This window comes from Ornithodoros turicata, chromosome 1 (assembly GCF_037126465.1).
Source record: "Ornithodoros turicata isolate Travis chromosome 1, ASM3712646v1, whole genome shotgun sequence".
Lineage (NCBI taxonomy): Eukaryota > Metazoa > Arthropoda > Arachnida > Ixodida > Argasidae > Ornithodoros > Ornithodoros turicata.
This window is the reverse complement of record NC_088201.1, coordinates 188357347-188372654: the sequence shown is the minus strand read 5'-3', so window position 1 is coordinate 188372654 and position 15308 is coordinate 188357347. Positions and strand designations below refer to the sequence as shown.

The 15308-nt window shown below is 48.0% G+C and overlaps 2 protein-coding genes across 2 annotated transcripts; one reads left to right on the top strand and one right to left on the bottom strand.

Moving 5' to 3' along the window:
- Nucleotides 1–5297: 5297 nt before the first annotated feature.
- Nucleotides 5298–7881, bottom strand: LOC135391985 (uncharacterized). Its single transcript, XM_064622586.1, has 2 exons — nucleotides 7670–7881; nucleotides 5298–7617 (listed from the first exon to the last, which is right to left on the bottom strand). Exons 1-2 carry the CDS (start codon nucleotides 7879–7881, stop codon nucleotides 5298–5300), a joined length of 2532 nt encoding a protein of 843 aa, XP_064478656.1.
- Nucleotides 7882–12380: 4499 nt separating this feature from the next.
- On the top strand, nucleotides 12381–13723 carry LOC135391977 (uncharacterized). Its single transcript, XM_064622574.1, has 3 exons — nucleotides 12381–12822; nucleotides 12914–13026; nucleotides 13463–13723. Exons 1-3 carry the CDS (start codon nucleotides 12381–12383, stop codon nucleotides 13721–13723), a joined length of 816 nt encoding a protein of 271 aa, XP_064478644.1.
- The last annotated feature ends 1585 nt before the right edge of the window (nucleotides 13724–15308 follow it).

Below are 15308 nucleotides of genomic sequence, written 5' to 3'. Positions count from 1 at the left end.
GTTGATAAGAGAGGCGAACACAAAACGGGCCCAATCAGGACCAGAAAGGTGGGCATGGGATGGGGATTAAAAGAAAGGAGAGGGTGGTGCGATGTCGAGTGACTGCTCGACAACGAAGGTGTGCGATGTGTTGCACCATAAATTACAATAGTAGGCGGGTGCGTGCCTACGAAGCTATCAGAGCCTGTTGCTGGGGTGCAGTCATAGGCGACAGTTGAGGTGATTGAGCTTAAGGTATGCGAGGAGCTCATGTTGTATAATCTTGCGGGAGCGAAGCTCGCCCGTTGGAGAGATGAGGTTGACGAGCGACCGGTCGCCCACGCCGGCATCTTGCAGCTTCCTTTGAAGCTGGGATCGGGCGGAAGCTGTCGTGAGGCAACGGTCGACCAGATGAGGAACTGTTTCCGGAACTTGGCAAGTGGGGCAGTAGGGGTCCGAAGCGCAAGAGGTGCGTAAACGAAGAAGGAGTGATGCCTCCGTCCTGGAGTGCCCAGAGGTGACATATGGAGGAGGTGCTGTGCCCTTGGCTGTCGAAGCGTCAGGATGGAAGCTCCATATGTGCCGCTTGATGCCCTTGCGTAGGCAGTTGGGTGTATATGGGGCTTTGTATACAGGCGGAAGTCTGGTGGCCTCTTTGGATAACCTGTCGGCTTCCTCGTTTCCGGAATATCCCCTGTGGGAGGGGATCCATTGCATGGAGATGGTGCATACCTTGGAGCTGAGTTTGTTGATTTTGCAATGGGCTCCGGATGCAAAAGTGCAGCTGTCGGTAATTGTTTGCGATGCGGGAGAGGGCACCCCGTGAGTCGCTGAGAATGACTGCTTTTTGGATGTCGGTTGCCTGAAGGGCTTCAAGGGCCTTGATTAAAGCGAGTAGCTCTGCGTCGGTTGACGACATGAGTCCTGCAATGGGGAGTGCATTGGCGATGCAGAGGACGGGGATGTGACAGGCGATGGCACTGGTCCCCATTTCAGGATTGATGGAGGCGTCAGTGTCGACTTCGGTGTAGCCAGGATGAGATTCTTCTAAGCAGTCGGCTGCTATGTGTGGAAGACTAGACAGAGAGACGGGTAGACGATGTGTTTATTGGAACGAGTGCAAAAGGAATGAAAGAGGTTAAAGCGCGTGCGTGGGAGGCAGGTGAAGATCGTTGTCCTCTTCCTATATAGATTCAACAACTTGCCGCCCGAGGAGTTGGTTGATGGGATGAATGCTGAACTTCAGCAGACTCGATCTTGTACAGGTGCTGTACTGGTCTGCGTATGGTTGTACGATTGGCAGTGCGCAAAACACAGACTCTAACTTTACCGTCTGAACTAGGGAATGTTTCCTCTATGACCCCCATCTGCCACTGCAGTTAGTGTTCTGTCGGGATCCTTGATGAGCACGACGTCCCCGACTTTTACGTCGGAAGCTTCCAAGCCCTTAGAGTGGTATGTGTTATGTATGTTGTATAGGTGGCGCCCTCTTCATATGGGCTTGTGGCGCCCTTTCTTGGTGTCGCTTTTCAGTGTCATTGCCATTCCTGGGAAATCTCTTTAAAAGGACTGTGCAATCCATGTTCAGCATCATTAAACAGGATGTTAAGCCCACGTCACGATGTATGGTACCGACGTAACACCAGCTGGTGCCCGGGTGTTATCACACGTGTGGGGCCAGGAGCTAGGTCCTACACGATAAGGTCACGTGAGGGCAGACACTATAGGCGCAACCGTTTCCACATAAGGCCAGCCTTCCCACTCGTGCCACCACCATCAGCGGAAGATTACGACATCGAAACAACTGAACGTCAAGGAAGCCCAGGAGAAGAGACAGGTAACGCACCCGTGCCCCAGGAATTCGTTGCGACGAGACCTGAGTGTCATATCGAGCCACAAGCATCTAGACGTGTCAGTTTAGACGGATATGTTACACGCAGCGGCCGCGTGGTTGTGCCCACTGTAAGGTATCAGTCGTGAGTGAAGTGCTTAATGGAAACAGGGGACTTTTGAACTCGTTAGTTTTTATGTTAAATGTTTTGAACAATTGTAAGCTAAGTAACTTGCTAATTGATAAGTGAAGTGTTTTGACTATTTGTAAGTTACGTGTTTAATGGAAGAGTGGATAGCGATGTCTTGAACTGTTAATTACTAGTTAAGGGGTGTGATGGTTGTTGCCTTTCTAGTTCTTTGAATGACCATCATGGACTTTGGACTCCCAGTGCGTTGAATTTGGCCGGCTGTGCATTTCCTATTTGAGTTGACCTTTCTAATTGAGCATTGTTTAATCAGAAGCGTTATGCAATGTGACGTTTGTTCTTCCAGTTTCTAAAGTGGCACTGATTTCCATGTTATATGTAAAAGGTGGGCATGTTATGTATGTTGTAGGTGGCGCCCTCTTCATATGGGCTTGTGGCGCCCTTTCTTGGTGTCGCTTTTCAGTGTCATTGCCATTCCTGGGAAATCCCTTTAAAAGGACTGTGCAATCCATGTTCAGCATCATTAAACAGGATGTTAAGCCCACGTCACGACAACGTCTGTTACAGAACATAACAGTATGCTGATCTTAGCTCAGTGAGGTACTCTTTGTGCCACCTCTGCCAGACTTGCGCAAGATGTTCGTTTTGCTTCCTCCATGTGGTCTTCAGCAGATTGATGGACTGTTCAGCATCTTGTAATAGATCTGTGGAGGGCACGACCATGTGAGATGACGACGGGGCGGTTAATCGTCGTCCCATTATCATAGAAGCAGGAGTCAGTGGTGTGGGTTCCCTGTCTTCGTTGTAAACGAATGTGAGAGGTCTGGAATTTATCATTGCCTCAACTTCGGCCAGTAAAGTTTGCATTTCTCCGAATCGAAGTATTTTCCTTGACAAGGTCTTGCAAAGTGCAGACTTAACGGATCTTATGAGGCGTTCGTAGAATCCTCCCCACCAGGGTGCCCGCTCAGCTATAAACCTCCACTGGATTGCATTTCTAGAGGAGAAATCTTGAATTAGCTGTTCTTTGAGGATTTTCCTTGCACAATTGAGTTCTTTTTGAGTCCACACACTTGAATGTCTTGGCGTTATCGGAGTATATCGTATAACATACCTCTACGTGCAAGGAACCTGCGGAAAGCCTGTAGGAATTCAGGAGCCGACATATTTTGACATAGCTCAGTATGCACTGCTCGGGTTGTGACACATGTGAATAAGGCGATGTGTCCTTTAAGGTAAGAGTGTCGCGTTTTACGTAGCGTCAGCGGTCCCGCAAACTCTATTCCGACCACTTGAAATGGAAGACACATGGTGACACGCTTAGCTGGGATCTGTCCATCGGCCTGTGTCATATGCCTGGAGTTGAACTTCCTGCATGTCCTACACTCCCTTATGGCGTGCTTTATCAGTTGGCGAGCGCGGGGTATCCAGAATCTTTGTCTCAACTGCACTAGTGTGTCGCGCACCCCTGCGTGCATGACTTGCCGATGGGAGACGTCGACCATAAGTTTTGCGTAATGTGATTTTGTCGGAACGATTATGGGATGACGATAGTTGACTCGCGCGCATGCGTCCCCCAACTCTCATTATACCGTCCTCATCCAAGAATGGTGTCAAGTCCCGGAGCTTGGGATTTCGAGGTAGCGCCTTTTTTTCGTGAATACAGAAAAGTTCAGTTGTGTATGCAGACTCTTGTGCTCGTCTGATCCAATACGTCTCCGCTCGTTGTATGTCGTTTGTACTTAACGGTCCTTGCGTTCTCGCGCGTCTTGCATTTTTAACGAAAAGTAGTATCCAAGCAGTGACGCGGTGCAAACGCGTTGCGTTGCTAAAGCGCGTAATGTCTATCAGCGGTAGCTGCTGTGAACTAGTTGCAATGAGTTGTAGCACATTAGACACAGAATCGGCCGGACAGTCATCGCTTTGAGGTGATTGCTTCTCCAAGAGGCCACATGGTTTGTGAATGTTTCAGCCACGATGGTCCTTCCACCACAGTTCTGCCGTTAACAGTTGCTGAGAAGAAATGCCTCTCGTCAGAAGGTCGGCCGGGTTTGTATAGGTAGGCACGTGGTGCCAATAAGCCGCTCCCACATTCTTCCGTATCTCCAGGACCCTGTTGCGTATAAATGGTTCCCACTTCATGGGATCTCCTTGTATCCAATGAAGAGTGATAGTCGAATCCGTCCAGAATTGTTTTTCAGTCTTCATCTTGAAGTTGACGTCTAAATATTTGGCAAGCCTCGATGACATGAGTGCGCCTAACGGCTCCAGTCTAGCTAATGTTATCGTCTTCACTGGAGCAATCCTGGATTTCGCGGCTATAAGATGTACTGCTCGCGTTTGCTGACTTCCAAATCGCAAGTATACTGCTGCGCCATAGGCTGCCGGACTTGCATCGGAGAAGAAGTGTAGCTGTGCCTCGTCGGTACCGTCGAGGCTTGTTCCATAATGCCGTGGAATAGGTACACCCTTTAGTATATGCATGCTACGATACCATGTCAACCACTTGTTATACATATCCTGAGGTAACTGCGAATCCCAATATAGTCCTTTCCTCCATATATCTTGCAGTAACAGTTTTCCGGTTAGTGTGTATGGTAGAAGGAACCCCATCGGGTCGTATATTTCTGCAACCGATCGTAAGACATAACGTTTCGTCACGTCTTTTGGGTTAGGATTTTATTGACATTTTTTCAATGGTAAGCGTAGCTCATCTGTCTCTTGGTTCCAATGCATGCCAAGGACTATAGTTGACGTGCCGATAACGATTGCGTCTTTTTCAGGAGGAGGAGGAGGAGGAGGAGTGTCGTTGGGAGGAACCCGAGGGGTCTGCCTGCCTGATTAGGCGGCATGTTTCTCGGGAAGGGAAAGGTGGTGGAGAGGAAAGGGTGAAGTTGAAGACCGAGCGCAATCCGCTCGGGGGGAGGATAGCTGCGTCCATGGGCCGACTTCAGGGGAACTGTGCCGGCATACGCCTATTACACATCTGAGGGAAACCCAGGAAAAACCCCAGACGGCACAGCCGGCCCGCGGATTCGAACCGCGGACCTCCCAGCTTGAAATGTATCGCGCATTTCGCTGCTGTTTGAGCCCCATTTCTGTAGCTTCATTGAAGCTTTGCTGAATATCTGCCGCGTTTCATTGCATCTTCTCCTTACTTCTTCGAGGTTCACTGTTCCCAAAACGATGTCATCTACGTAAATAGAGCCAAGGAGTGCGTTTACCGTCTCGGGATAGTCCCTTTCATTCCGTCGCAAATGATGTTGTAGGGTCGCTGCTAGCAGAAAGGTGCTTGGAGCTGTCCCAAAGGTTACTCTGTTCATTCGCCACGTTTCGGTTCTAAGCATTGGTTCCCCTTGCCTGGGTGTCGTTTCGTACCATTTGGAGGAACGCCTTTTGTACGTCGCTGATCAATGCCATTGGGTATAGCCTGAAGTTTAATATCACCGTCATTATGTCCGGGTTGAGGTTTGGACCAGCGTGCAAGTTTTCGTTCAATGACTTGGTGAAAGCTTCATGCGCCGGGGCATCGAAGACGATCATTATTTTAGTCGTTATACAGTCTTCCTTTACCACTGCGTGGTGTGGCATGTAATAAGTATGTCCTGTCTTATTTGCAGTTCCAGTAGATTCTATAACCCTCTCTGCGACGCCAGACTCGATATATTCGCGAATTGCAGTATCGTAGTCTGTCATCGATTGCGAAGGTTTCATGAGTCTCCTGGTAACCTGTGAGAGCCGTCTCAATGCGATACCTTTGTTGTCTTCCATTGAGACTTCCTCTTTCCACGGTAGAGCAGCCACGCATCTGCCTCCTTTGTATTCAATTGTTCGTTCGAAATTTTCCATTACAGGATGCATTTTTTCTATCTCGTGCTTTTGAATACCGACTCCCTCGAGAATCCATATTTGGTCCATCATTCTTGTTATCTCCACTTTCGAGAGTGTGTCCAGTCGGAGCACCGTGATGTTATTGCAGGTGGTCGAATGCAATGCGCTCGTGTGAGCGTAAGGGCCTTGCAGAGTCCAGCCCAGCGTTGTTTCCACGGCTTGCACTCCATTTTGCAATTTGTGGGTTCTTTCGGTGGCGAATGCCCAGTAATAGTCTGCTCCGATCAGTATAGCAACCTGTTCACCTTGATGGCTGTCGACGAATCTGCCATTACAAGACCATGCTCCTGCATCTCGTCGTGGAGTACTGTTATTGGTGCTTCTAGATTCTGGGCGCAGATCTGTTCGACTACTAATGCAATGACTCTCTGTTGCATGTCCGCAGATGTATCCGCAGATGTATTCCTCAAGTGAAAGTAGCTGTGAGCGGCTCGCTTGGCTACCAAAAGATCCGATAGAGACCCTTTCTGTTTGTATTTTCTTGATAAGCTTCTGTTCGTATAAGCTTCTGTTAATAAATGTTCTTTGACTGCAGCCATCGAATATCAGTCGTACTGACCTTTCTTCTAGCCAGAGCTGTCGCAGTTTGCAATAATACGGTACGATGAGTTGTCTCAGCGACAGTACTTTTAAGGGTAACCTGTGCCGCGGTTTGTGATGCAGCGTGTGACTTTTTTCGCAGGATTCAGGATCACACATGCTGGATGCGTGGCGTCCGGAACATGTTGCGCATCTTGGATTACTTCTGCACTGCTTTGCAAAGTGATTGGGCTTCGTGCATCTAAAGCATAGATGCCGCATTGCCAGCGTTCTCTTCTTCTCATCTAGCGACTTGCAGCTAGTACATTTTGTAGTGTTATGCTCTGTATCGTTGCAAAAGACGCATGACTGTCGTTTTCCATGCTTGGTCACGCTGTGCAATGTTGTTACGGGAGCTTCCGTTTGCCTACTAGTTCTATTGTAATTATTCTCTTTCGACTGCTTCTGCATTGCGATTGCGGCATGGTCGGAAGTTCGCGGATTGAGCTCCTCGCGATATCTGACCTCATTCCCGAGATAGGTGATGAGTAACTGGCGAACTTCTTTATGATACGAAGCAGCTGTGGATGTCGACGATTCTCCAGCAATGCTTTGTGTTCGCGTGACATTATCGTCGATCCTTCTGTGGAACTGCAGCGCCATGTCGTTCGGAAGTGCTCTGAGCAGTACTGGGTATACCATAGAGCAGTATGACTCCATCGTTGTTCCAAGGCCCTGCAGTCCTCTGATATGAGCCTGGATCGTATCATGTAACTTGCGTAGTAGATATACTTGACGACTTGATCGTACAGGTTCTATATCGGCAAGTTTCTGTAAATGCTCCTGTATCATGAGATGGTCATTGCCAAACCGCTCACGTAATATGCTGATTGCAGTGTCGTAAGTACCCGACGTTAATTGCAACCCTTGCACTGCGTTTGCGGCCTCGCCTTGTAATGCCGCCATCAGGTAATTCATCTTGTCCGCATTGGACAAACTGCGGTTTTCATGTATCGTAGACTGGAACTGTCTCCAGAACTGTTGCCATCTGTGTCGTCTTCCGTCAAACTCCATTAACTCCAGTTTAGGAAGTCGTACAGCACCGTATTCCGTACGTCGTGCATTGTTGGCTTGTGATGGTTGGACATCTTCTCGACTCGTCTCAGACGTGCGATCGGTTGAATCATAATGTTCTGCGTTTTTGTACAGTCGCTGAAGCGTTTGTCTTGAGTAGCAATGACTCATTCGCCTGAAACGTAGTTGATCCAACCCGATTTTGATATTCAATCTGTCGAGTATACTCTTCTTCAAACTCCTCCTCTGTTAATAAAGATTCGATTTGGGAGTCTACGTCCTTAAGAAGAGCGTTGACGTTGTTGAGACGCTCTAAACGTTCCTTCAAATCGGTAAGGTAGCAGTCGGTTGTTGCTATACGCTGTTCGATGTCATGAACGAGGGTTGTTACCTGTGTGCGCAACACTTTTCTCTTCTTGAGGAGCTGGGGCTTTTCCATGATGCAGTCGGTATCGATGTCGCCTTTCTGTAGTCCTCCCTGTCACAGTACGGTCAGCGTCAGAGGTTTCGGCACCAGTTTGTGGAAGACTAGACAGAGAGACGGGTAGACGATGTGTTTATTGGAACGAGTGCAAAAGGAATGAATGAGGTTAAAGCGCATGCGTGGGAGGCAGGTGAAGATCGTTGTCCTCTTCCTATATAGATTCAACACTATGGATTGGGCTTGAAGGTCTGGGACGACGAGGTCCTTTGCTGTTGAATATTTCCAGGTCTTAACAGACAGTCTTGCTGGGCTTAGCGTAGGGCAGACCATACAGAATCTTTGCTCTGGTGGCGGCGTTGTGAATTGTGATGTCTGTTCGGTGAGGACAGCTAGAGGAAAGGGAGCTGAGGCGACGCGCTATAGGTTTGAAGTGGCGAGGCACTTGGATTTCAGCTCGTTGATGTAGGGAACCCAAGAAGAGCTGCTGTCAAGAGTGATGCCTAGGAAGGTGTGCTTTTTAAAGGGACTATCGCATCCGTCCCAGTCGTTACCGAAACTGCAGTGCTGTTTTACTCCGCGTTCGTCACTGATAATAACGCCGAAAACCCGACGCGAATTGGCAGCGTTGTTCCCGTGTAGTTTGATAAAAAACTTGGCAAGAGCAGACGACGCATTCCGGGATTCCCTCTCTGGAAACGTCACACGGACGAGGCCAATCACTGCGCGCCCTTTGACATGGAGAATACCAATCACGCAGCGGCCGGAGGGACCTTGGTAGCCTTGGCAACCGTCCGACAGGCGGGCGGGCGATCGCGCGAGGCGGAATGCTAGGGGACGGCGTCTTCTCTGTTACCGGCTCGCGGAATGTTGTTTCTGGTTAGTGTCGAACGTGTTCGTACAGTCAGGAGCGTAACGCCGTGTTTCACGTAACATGGTTACGTCTACACTCACACTGGTAAGCGAAAGTCAGCCGTATTTACCGAGGACTTTTCACTTAGTATAGTGCGATGCGGACGCCAAGCAGACGACGTAGGAGACAATCGCCTGCGCTGCGCTCCCATTCGTGTGCCTGGCTTACGTCATCATCGTGTTGGCTGCAGATGGAATGCGGACCTTTAAAACTCGTTTACTTAATATGTAAGCTTTTTTCGGAAGATAAATTTGGCAAAATTGACTCTGAAACAGTGACGAACATTATCCTATCGGTATCATACATACTTTCCCGGATTGCGATAGTCCCTTTAACTCTGTGGAGTGGTGATCCTTCCAGGGTTACTGGTTTACAGGAGGGCCAGTTTCTGCCAGGGCCAAAAGCCATTAGCTTGGATTTCTCGACGGATAGGCCGAGACCCTTGTCATGGACGTAGTAGGCAACTGCATCGATTCCGTCCTGAATGGACTGTCGGAGTTTGGTACAGTTTTTCCCGCTCGCCAAATGCAGATGTCATCTGCGTAGATGGAGCACTCCATAAGAGGGGATACTACAGAAAGGGCAGAGGGGAGGTCAGCCATAACAAGGTTGAAAATGAGCGGGCTAAGAACACTGTCCTGCGAGAGCCCAAGGTTCTTTCTTCTAGGGGAGCTGAGAGTAGAGCTTAGCCGCACTGGGGAGCTATTCTCGATGAAGTAATGCTTGCATTACTTCGTTTGCAAGCTATCATTGGTCGCCGAGCGCAGAAGGCGTGAAGATACCTCGCGCGCACGCAACCAATGCTAAAGCAATTAAGCACGCAGTTGCATTGTTGCACTGGGCGACTGCCTCACGAGACCGCCCTTGGATTCCGTTGCCGGAAACGGAAGAGCACAATGCGAAGGAAAGATTTGTCGGAATATGTAAGAGTGTAGCAATATGCAACTTAATTGCGACTAGACAATTTGCTCGGACTTGTAAGATCTAAAGAGATGAAAATATGTGAACGTGAGCGGATTGCATTACGAAGATGCTGACGGTATGGTGGCGCTCGCGCATGAAATTTCGCTGCAATTTTGAACAAACCGAGTGGCGGGAACAAAATTTGTGCAAGCGTAATGGCCATTGGAGCGATTGCTATAGTTCTTGTCTTGTGAACACAGTCGCACTATTCACCTAAATTTTTGAGGACATTCCTCTAATTTCTTCGTTTGACAAATACACGATAGTTATTCGCTATGTGCATGCATCGTCGCGTGCATGGAACATATGATGCAGCCGCATCCTCGCGAGCTCGGGCCATCGACAATGACCATTGCTAAGCTCGCATTGCCGACGTCTATTTTAGTTCCCCTTGAGAATCAGTGTTTGCCAAGTTCTTCGAATGGGAGGACATCCGTCCCCACCCACACACACACACACGCACACCCTCATACCCCCAAAATCTGGGAGCCACCCCCTACAATCTTGTGACATTGCGCAATTCTTCGTCAAAAGCGTGTAAAAACACCTCCCACCCCCGCACCACCCCCGGAGGAGAAATTCTGTGTAGACCACCCCTTTGTTTGCACATGACGTTACATCGGAGATACGGCTCAATGGGGATGTTGTGTGGTGAAGTACGTCGGATGTTCGGTGCTATGTGGTGAAGTACGAACCAACAACAACGTACATCGGCCATCATTATCCCAAGCAAATGCAGTGTACGCCACCGTTGAGTCGCGAAAACATTGGCGAGCAAGATATAACACCGTAACCCAAGGTATGTGTCCTATATCGATCATACCGCTGTCCTTGATCAAAGTAACGCAACCTCTACGCTGCCTTACTTTTCTGCGTTAAAAGTGATACCATACGTCATTGCCTACGTCAAAATGACGTATGGCCTAACGCGATGTTAGCTCGTGTCTGCCGGCTAGGGAAAATCTAGGGACAACTCCTTTGTGTAATGTTGTTGTAAAAGTCAAAGCGTAGAGTGTGGCGCTACTGTAATATCGCTATATGGTTTTGCATTTTTGAAAGCGGTTCCGGTTCCGGCAAAACAATTTTCGCGGTGTGTATTGTGCAGGGTTGCTAGAGGTAGTTTGTGTATGTGATTTAGGGGGAACAGCATTTCCTCTGTGCAATACACAACGACCGTGGAAAATTCGTGGGAGTTTGTACACGTTATCGAGTATGGTGTATGGAAATGTTGTACACGTTGTTTAAATGCGAGATTAGTGTCGCTGCGCCGTTGGTAGAAAATAGAATAAGCAGAATAAGAATAGATTATATCGACGCGTTTTTGCCGATTACGGTTGCCGATTACGACTGCCGATTACCGGTCGCAAATGCCACTTTTTTTGTGTAAGAGATGCGTAAGTTGCGCTTTATTAGTAAGCTTGGTTATTAGCCAATGTGCAAATCTTACGGTTCGTAGTAAATGTACCAACATTTTCAGACGTTTGTTTGCCTGGGCATGTCTTCAGTGCAGTTTTTTGCAACTTTTTGTAACTTTCATTTCTCATAAAATTTGCAGGTTCACAGCTTCACTTGTGCGGCTCCTTGTAGGCTAACACAATTCATTGCTGGGCAGCATCTACTCCATGAGCACGAGCAGTCGCCAGTGACCTTTTGCTACGACGTGTGTTGAAACTGTGGAATGAACATATTAGACATTGACATGCCAGTGCATTGGCAGCCTGTTACAAATCGCGAGTGACAGTCACTGTTGACAAAAGTCATGAGTGGCAACTGGAAAATAACTTCTCATTCTCTGCCATTGCAGTTGGTGCTCGTTTGTTTAGTGCCACCGTGTTGCACAGAGCAAATGTCATTGGCTAGGCATGACATTCAACGTCTTGAACCAATAGAAAAGTTGCAGCTACAGGGAGCACTGTCTTTGAGGGTGTAAAGTGGGAACAGGGAAGACTAGGATTAAACATGTGGCACATAAATGTGTATCTTGCACGTCTACATAAACGTCTGCATGTCTACATAAAGGACCCTGTGCAATTTTTTTTGTTGAAACTATAAAGTTGGAAATACAATATTCTCATGAACGACTTCGCATTTATGCTTATTCTATTTATGTTCAGTACAAAACAAGGGGCATACTAAGATAGCGTATGTAGTAATATAGTAAAGTCTTGCACGCTCCACGTAGGTTTGGGCCCACTAACGAGATCATCCTTATTTCATCCTTATTTTATCAATACAATGCGACTGACTTGAGCAGTAAAATCAATTAAAATGGATATTACTTATTCAGAGTGCAAGCTAAAAAGAAAAAAAAAAACGCATAAACCGCGGCTAATACACGGTACGGCTTCTGTTCTTCCCTATCAGAATCGAAAGTACGCGTGACGAAAGAGAACGATCTGTCATTCTTTTGGCGTTCTAAGCTGCGGTTCGTTTTGCGATTTTCCCTGCATTTCTACTGTTCTAACTCGTTTGCTGTTCGGTTTTCCTATATTTTCGTTTTCATTTAGTGTGCGTGTGTGCAGAGTTTCTGGTACTTCATTTTGTGCAGTGCGTATTTCTTTTGTTTGTTTTTCTGTGTGCAGTGAACTTTTCTTGGAGTGTCTATTTGTGTTGAGTTTTTTTTGTTCTTTTGGATTGGGAAATGGAAGTGCCAATCGCAGCGTGGGTGAGGCGCAACAGCGTCCGCAGAACATTTCGCCCGTATATTGACGCCTTCGAGGCAACAGATGAGGAGTTTATGCGAATGTATAGACTTACGAAGCCAGTGGTTCGCTGGCTATGCGACCAGCTACGGTGCACCCTCCATCCAAAGAGAAGGACCCGGACGGCGCTGTCCGTGGAGAGACAGATTCTCATCGCCCTGCGGTTCTACGCCACAGGCAGTTTTCAAGGGGCGGTAGCTAGCGACCGGCACATGGCAGTCACGCAGAGCACCATCAGCAAGATGCTCTTCAAGGTGACGAATGCCATAGTGCTACAGCTGGCGCCCCTGTGGATACCCGATGGATACCCGACCGAACCCGACGAGATCCGTGAGGTCATGCGGGTATTCAAGACCAAATGGAGATTGGCCGGCGTGATTGGTGAGTGTTCATGTGGGCAGACACAGAGAAAAAGAAGCTAAAACCACTTAAAACATTAAACATCGCAATATTTTTTTATTTTTTTTTGCAGGCTGCGTCGACGGGTCGGTCATCGGTATCCTGGTCCCATCTGAGAGGAGCGGGCAGTACCAGAAGAGTGCTTTCTTCTGCCGGAAGCAGTACTTCGCAATCAATGCCATGATCGTAAGTGAAACACTACATATGGAATATGTGTCCCAAAAAAATCTGTCAGTCTCTGCAATATATGCCGACGTGTTCTAGGTGTGTGACGCGTCGATGCGTATCACGTCGATGGATTGCTCGTTTTCCGGCGGAGCACACGATGCCTGCGTGTGGAGGACAGTGAGCTGAAACGCGAGCTGTCCCGGAGGCACTCGGACGAACCCCGCTTCCTCCTAGGTAAGGGTCGCACAGTATAATTGAGAACTACAACGGGTGATATAACACATTTCCCTCAGGTGACAGTGGCTATCCACTGCAACCGTGGCTGCTGACGCCGTTACCTGGAGACCCTCCCCCCAACACACCGGAGGCCCGATACAACAGATGCCACAAAGCGGCGCGCGGCATAGTGGAGAAATGTATCGGACTGCTGAAGTCAAGGTTTCGCTGCCTGTAGCGATACAGGACTCTCCACTACAATCCGCACAGGGCCTCAAATATTGTTGTGGCATGCGCCGTGCTCCACAACATATGCATCCACGCACGGGCACCACCTACCGAGGACGCAGGGGAGGGTGACGACGACGACGGCGGTGAAGATACCCCGGCTACCACGAGCAGCCCTAACGCATCCCTGGATGCTCCCCCGGACAGGGAGATCTACGACATCGGGGCAGCTGTTCGTGCAAGAGTGATTGAGCAGCTGTCGCGACATTAAGTTACGTCGCCGTGAAGCAACTTTTTAACCGTTACGCTATAACTCTGGGAATTCTTCCTGAGAACCCAGACAGTACAGCCTGTGGTAGGATTCGAACCCACTGCCCAATGGTGCCGGTTCTTCATGTGGACATGTGATTTAAGCGTCTATTGTTTCGTTTTTTTGTATCGGAATTGCTTGGACGGTCGTCAAATGGACCATGTCAACGAAGCTGTCGTCGTGACGTACTACACGTACATTGTTGGAAGAACGAAATATATCATTCTTGCAAAGTTAGGTTTTCTCTGTCCCCCTGTTTCCGGTCTTCACTATGGAGAGATTATCACGGCGAAGGTGGTCCTTTATAGAAGGGAGAAATCATAGCACGATTCGTACATGCACATACATTTATTTGCAAAACAGGATTTCCTCTGTGCAATACACAATGACCGTGGAAATTTCGTCGGAGCTTGTACACGATATCGAGGTCCCAGGAATAGAGGGAAAGAGGTGGGTACATCTCTGTGGAGACACAGCGAACCGGTACGTTTTCTCGTCACTGTAGGCGGGCCAGTGTCAATGAACAAAGGCTATAGATATGACAGGTGGAAATAGAGGGATAGGGACGCCTATACTGGCATCCGTAACGGTCATCATAACTTATCCATCCAACTCTATCAACTCCCAATTATTATGCTTCATCGTGAAGTGAGAGTTAAGCAACACAGAGTTCCCAATACAAACACCCAACCACTTTCGAAATTAACCACGCATCATTATGCATGACAAATCAATAGAAAGAAAATAATTTTAAAAAAATCAATGTACTGTTCACGCGTGTGTAGACACAAGAAACACATCTGAGGAAGTTATACTCAGTATAAGAAAACAAAAGATATGAAGTAATAAAACAAAATCCCGAAGAGTCCAGTCACACGCAAGTACGGAATCACAAAGTACACTTCTACGGAAAGGGCACACAAAAGGCATAAAAGCAAACAATGTGCACGAGAAAAGCAAATGACACACACACAAAAATCAGAAGGCCACAAAAAACACACGAAAACACTCAAAAACAAAAACCAAGAACCACACAAAAATCAAAAGACCACAAAGGAAACCCAAAAACAGTCAAAAACAAAAACCAAGAACCACACAAAAATCAAAAGACCACAAAGAAAACCCGAAAACACTCAAAAACAAAAACCAAGAACCACACAAAAATCAAAAGGCCACAAAGAAAGCACACAAAAAAACAAAAACCATCCGAAAACAAAAGCAGGCATTACGCAAATTAATATGCACACTATATACAATTTGTACAATATTTACAACCGGATCCTCATAGCGCTGGAGCTTGGGCACGAGCTAGCATAACCAGGAGAAGAAACAGAACTCATGTAGCGCACATAACGAAACTTGGGCACGCCATGCGCACCTGTTCCATCGCCCGTTCGTGTGACTGTTGCTGCCGCACAAGGTCGTTAATGGCGGCAGCAACGTTATTTATGGCGTCGACGACGGGCTGGTTGCTGGTGTCGACGGCGGTCCTAATGGCCTGGACACCCTCCACGACGAGGTCCAGGCGGTCGACGGCCGAGCTCAT

What these genes read in the sequence shown, in the direction of transcription:
- LOC135391985 (XM_064622586.1), bottom strand. Translation starts at nt 7,881, where the DNA reads ATGGAAAAGCCCCAGCTCCTCAAGAAGAGAAAAGTGTTGCGCACACAG. An exon ending in GAGGAGGAGTTTGAAGAAGA is followed by an intron (nt 7,618 to 7,669) that starts GTATACTCGACA and finishes ACTACGTTTCAG; the next exon opens with GCGAATGAGTCATTGCTACT.
- LOC135391977 (XM_064622574.1), top strand. Translation starts at nt 12,381, where the DNA reads ATGGAAGTGCCAATCGCAGCGTGGGTGAGGCGCAACAGCGTCCGCAGA. An exon ending in GAGATTGGCCGGCGTGATTG is followed by an intron (nt 12,823 to 12,913) that starts GTGAGTGTTCAT and finishes TTTTTTTTGCAG; the next exon opens with GCTGCGTCGACGGGTCGGTC. An exon ending in TCGCAATCAATGCCATGATC is followed by an intron (nt 13,027 to 13,462) that starts GTAAGTGAAACA and finishes CGCTGCCTGTAG; the next exon opens with CGATACAGGACTCTCCACTA.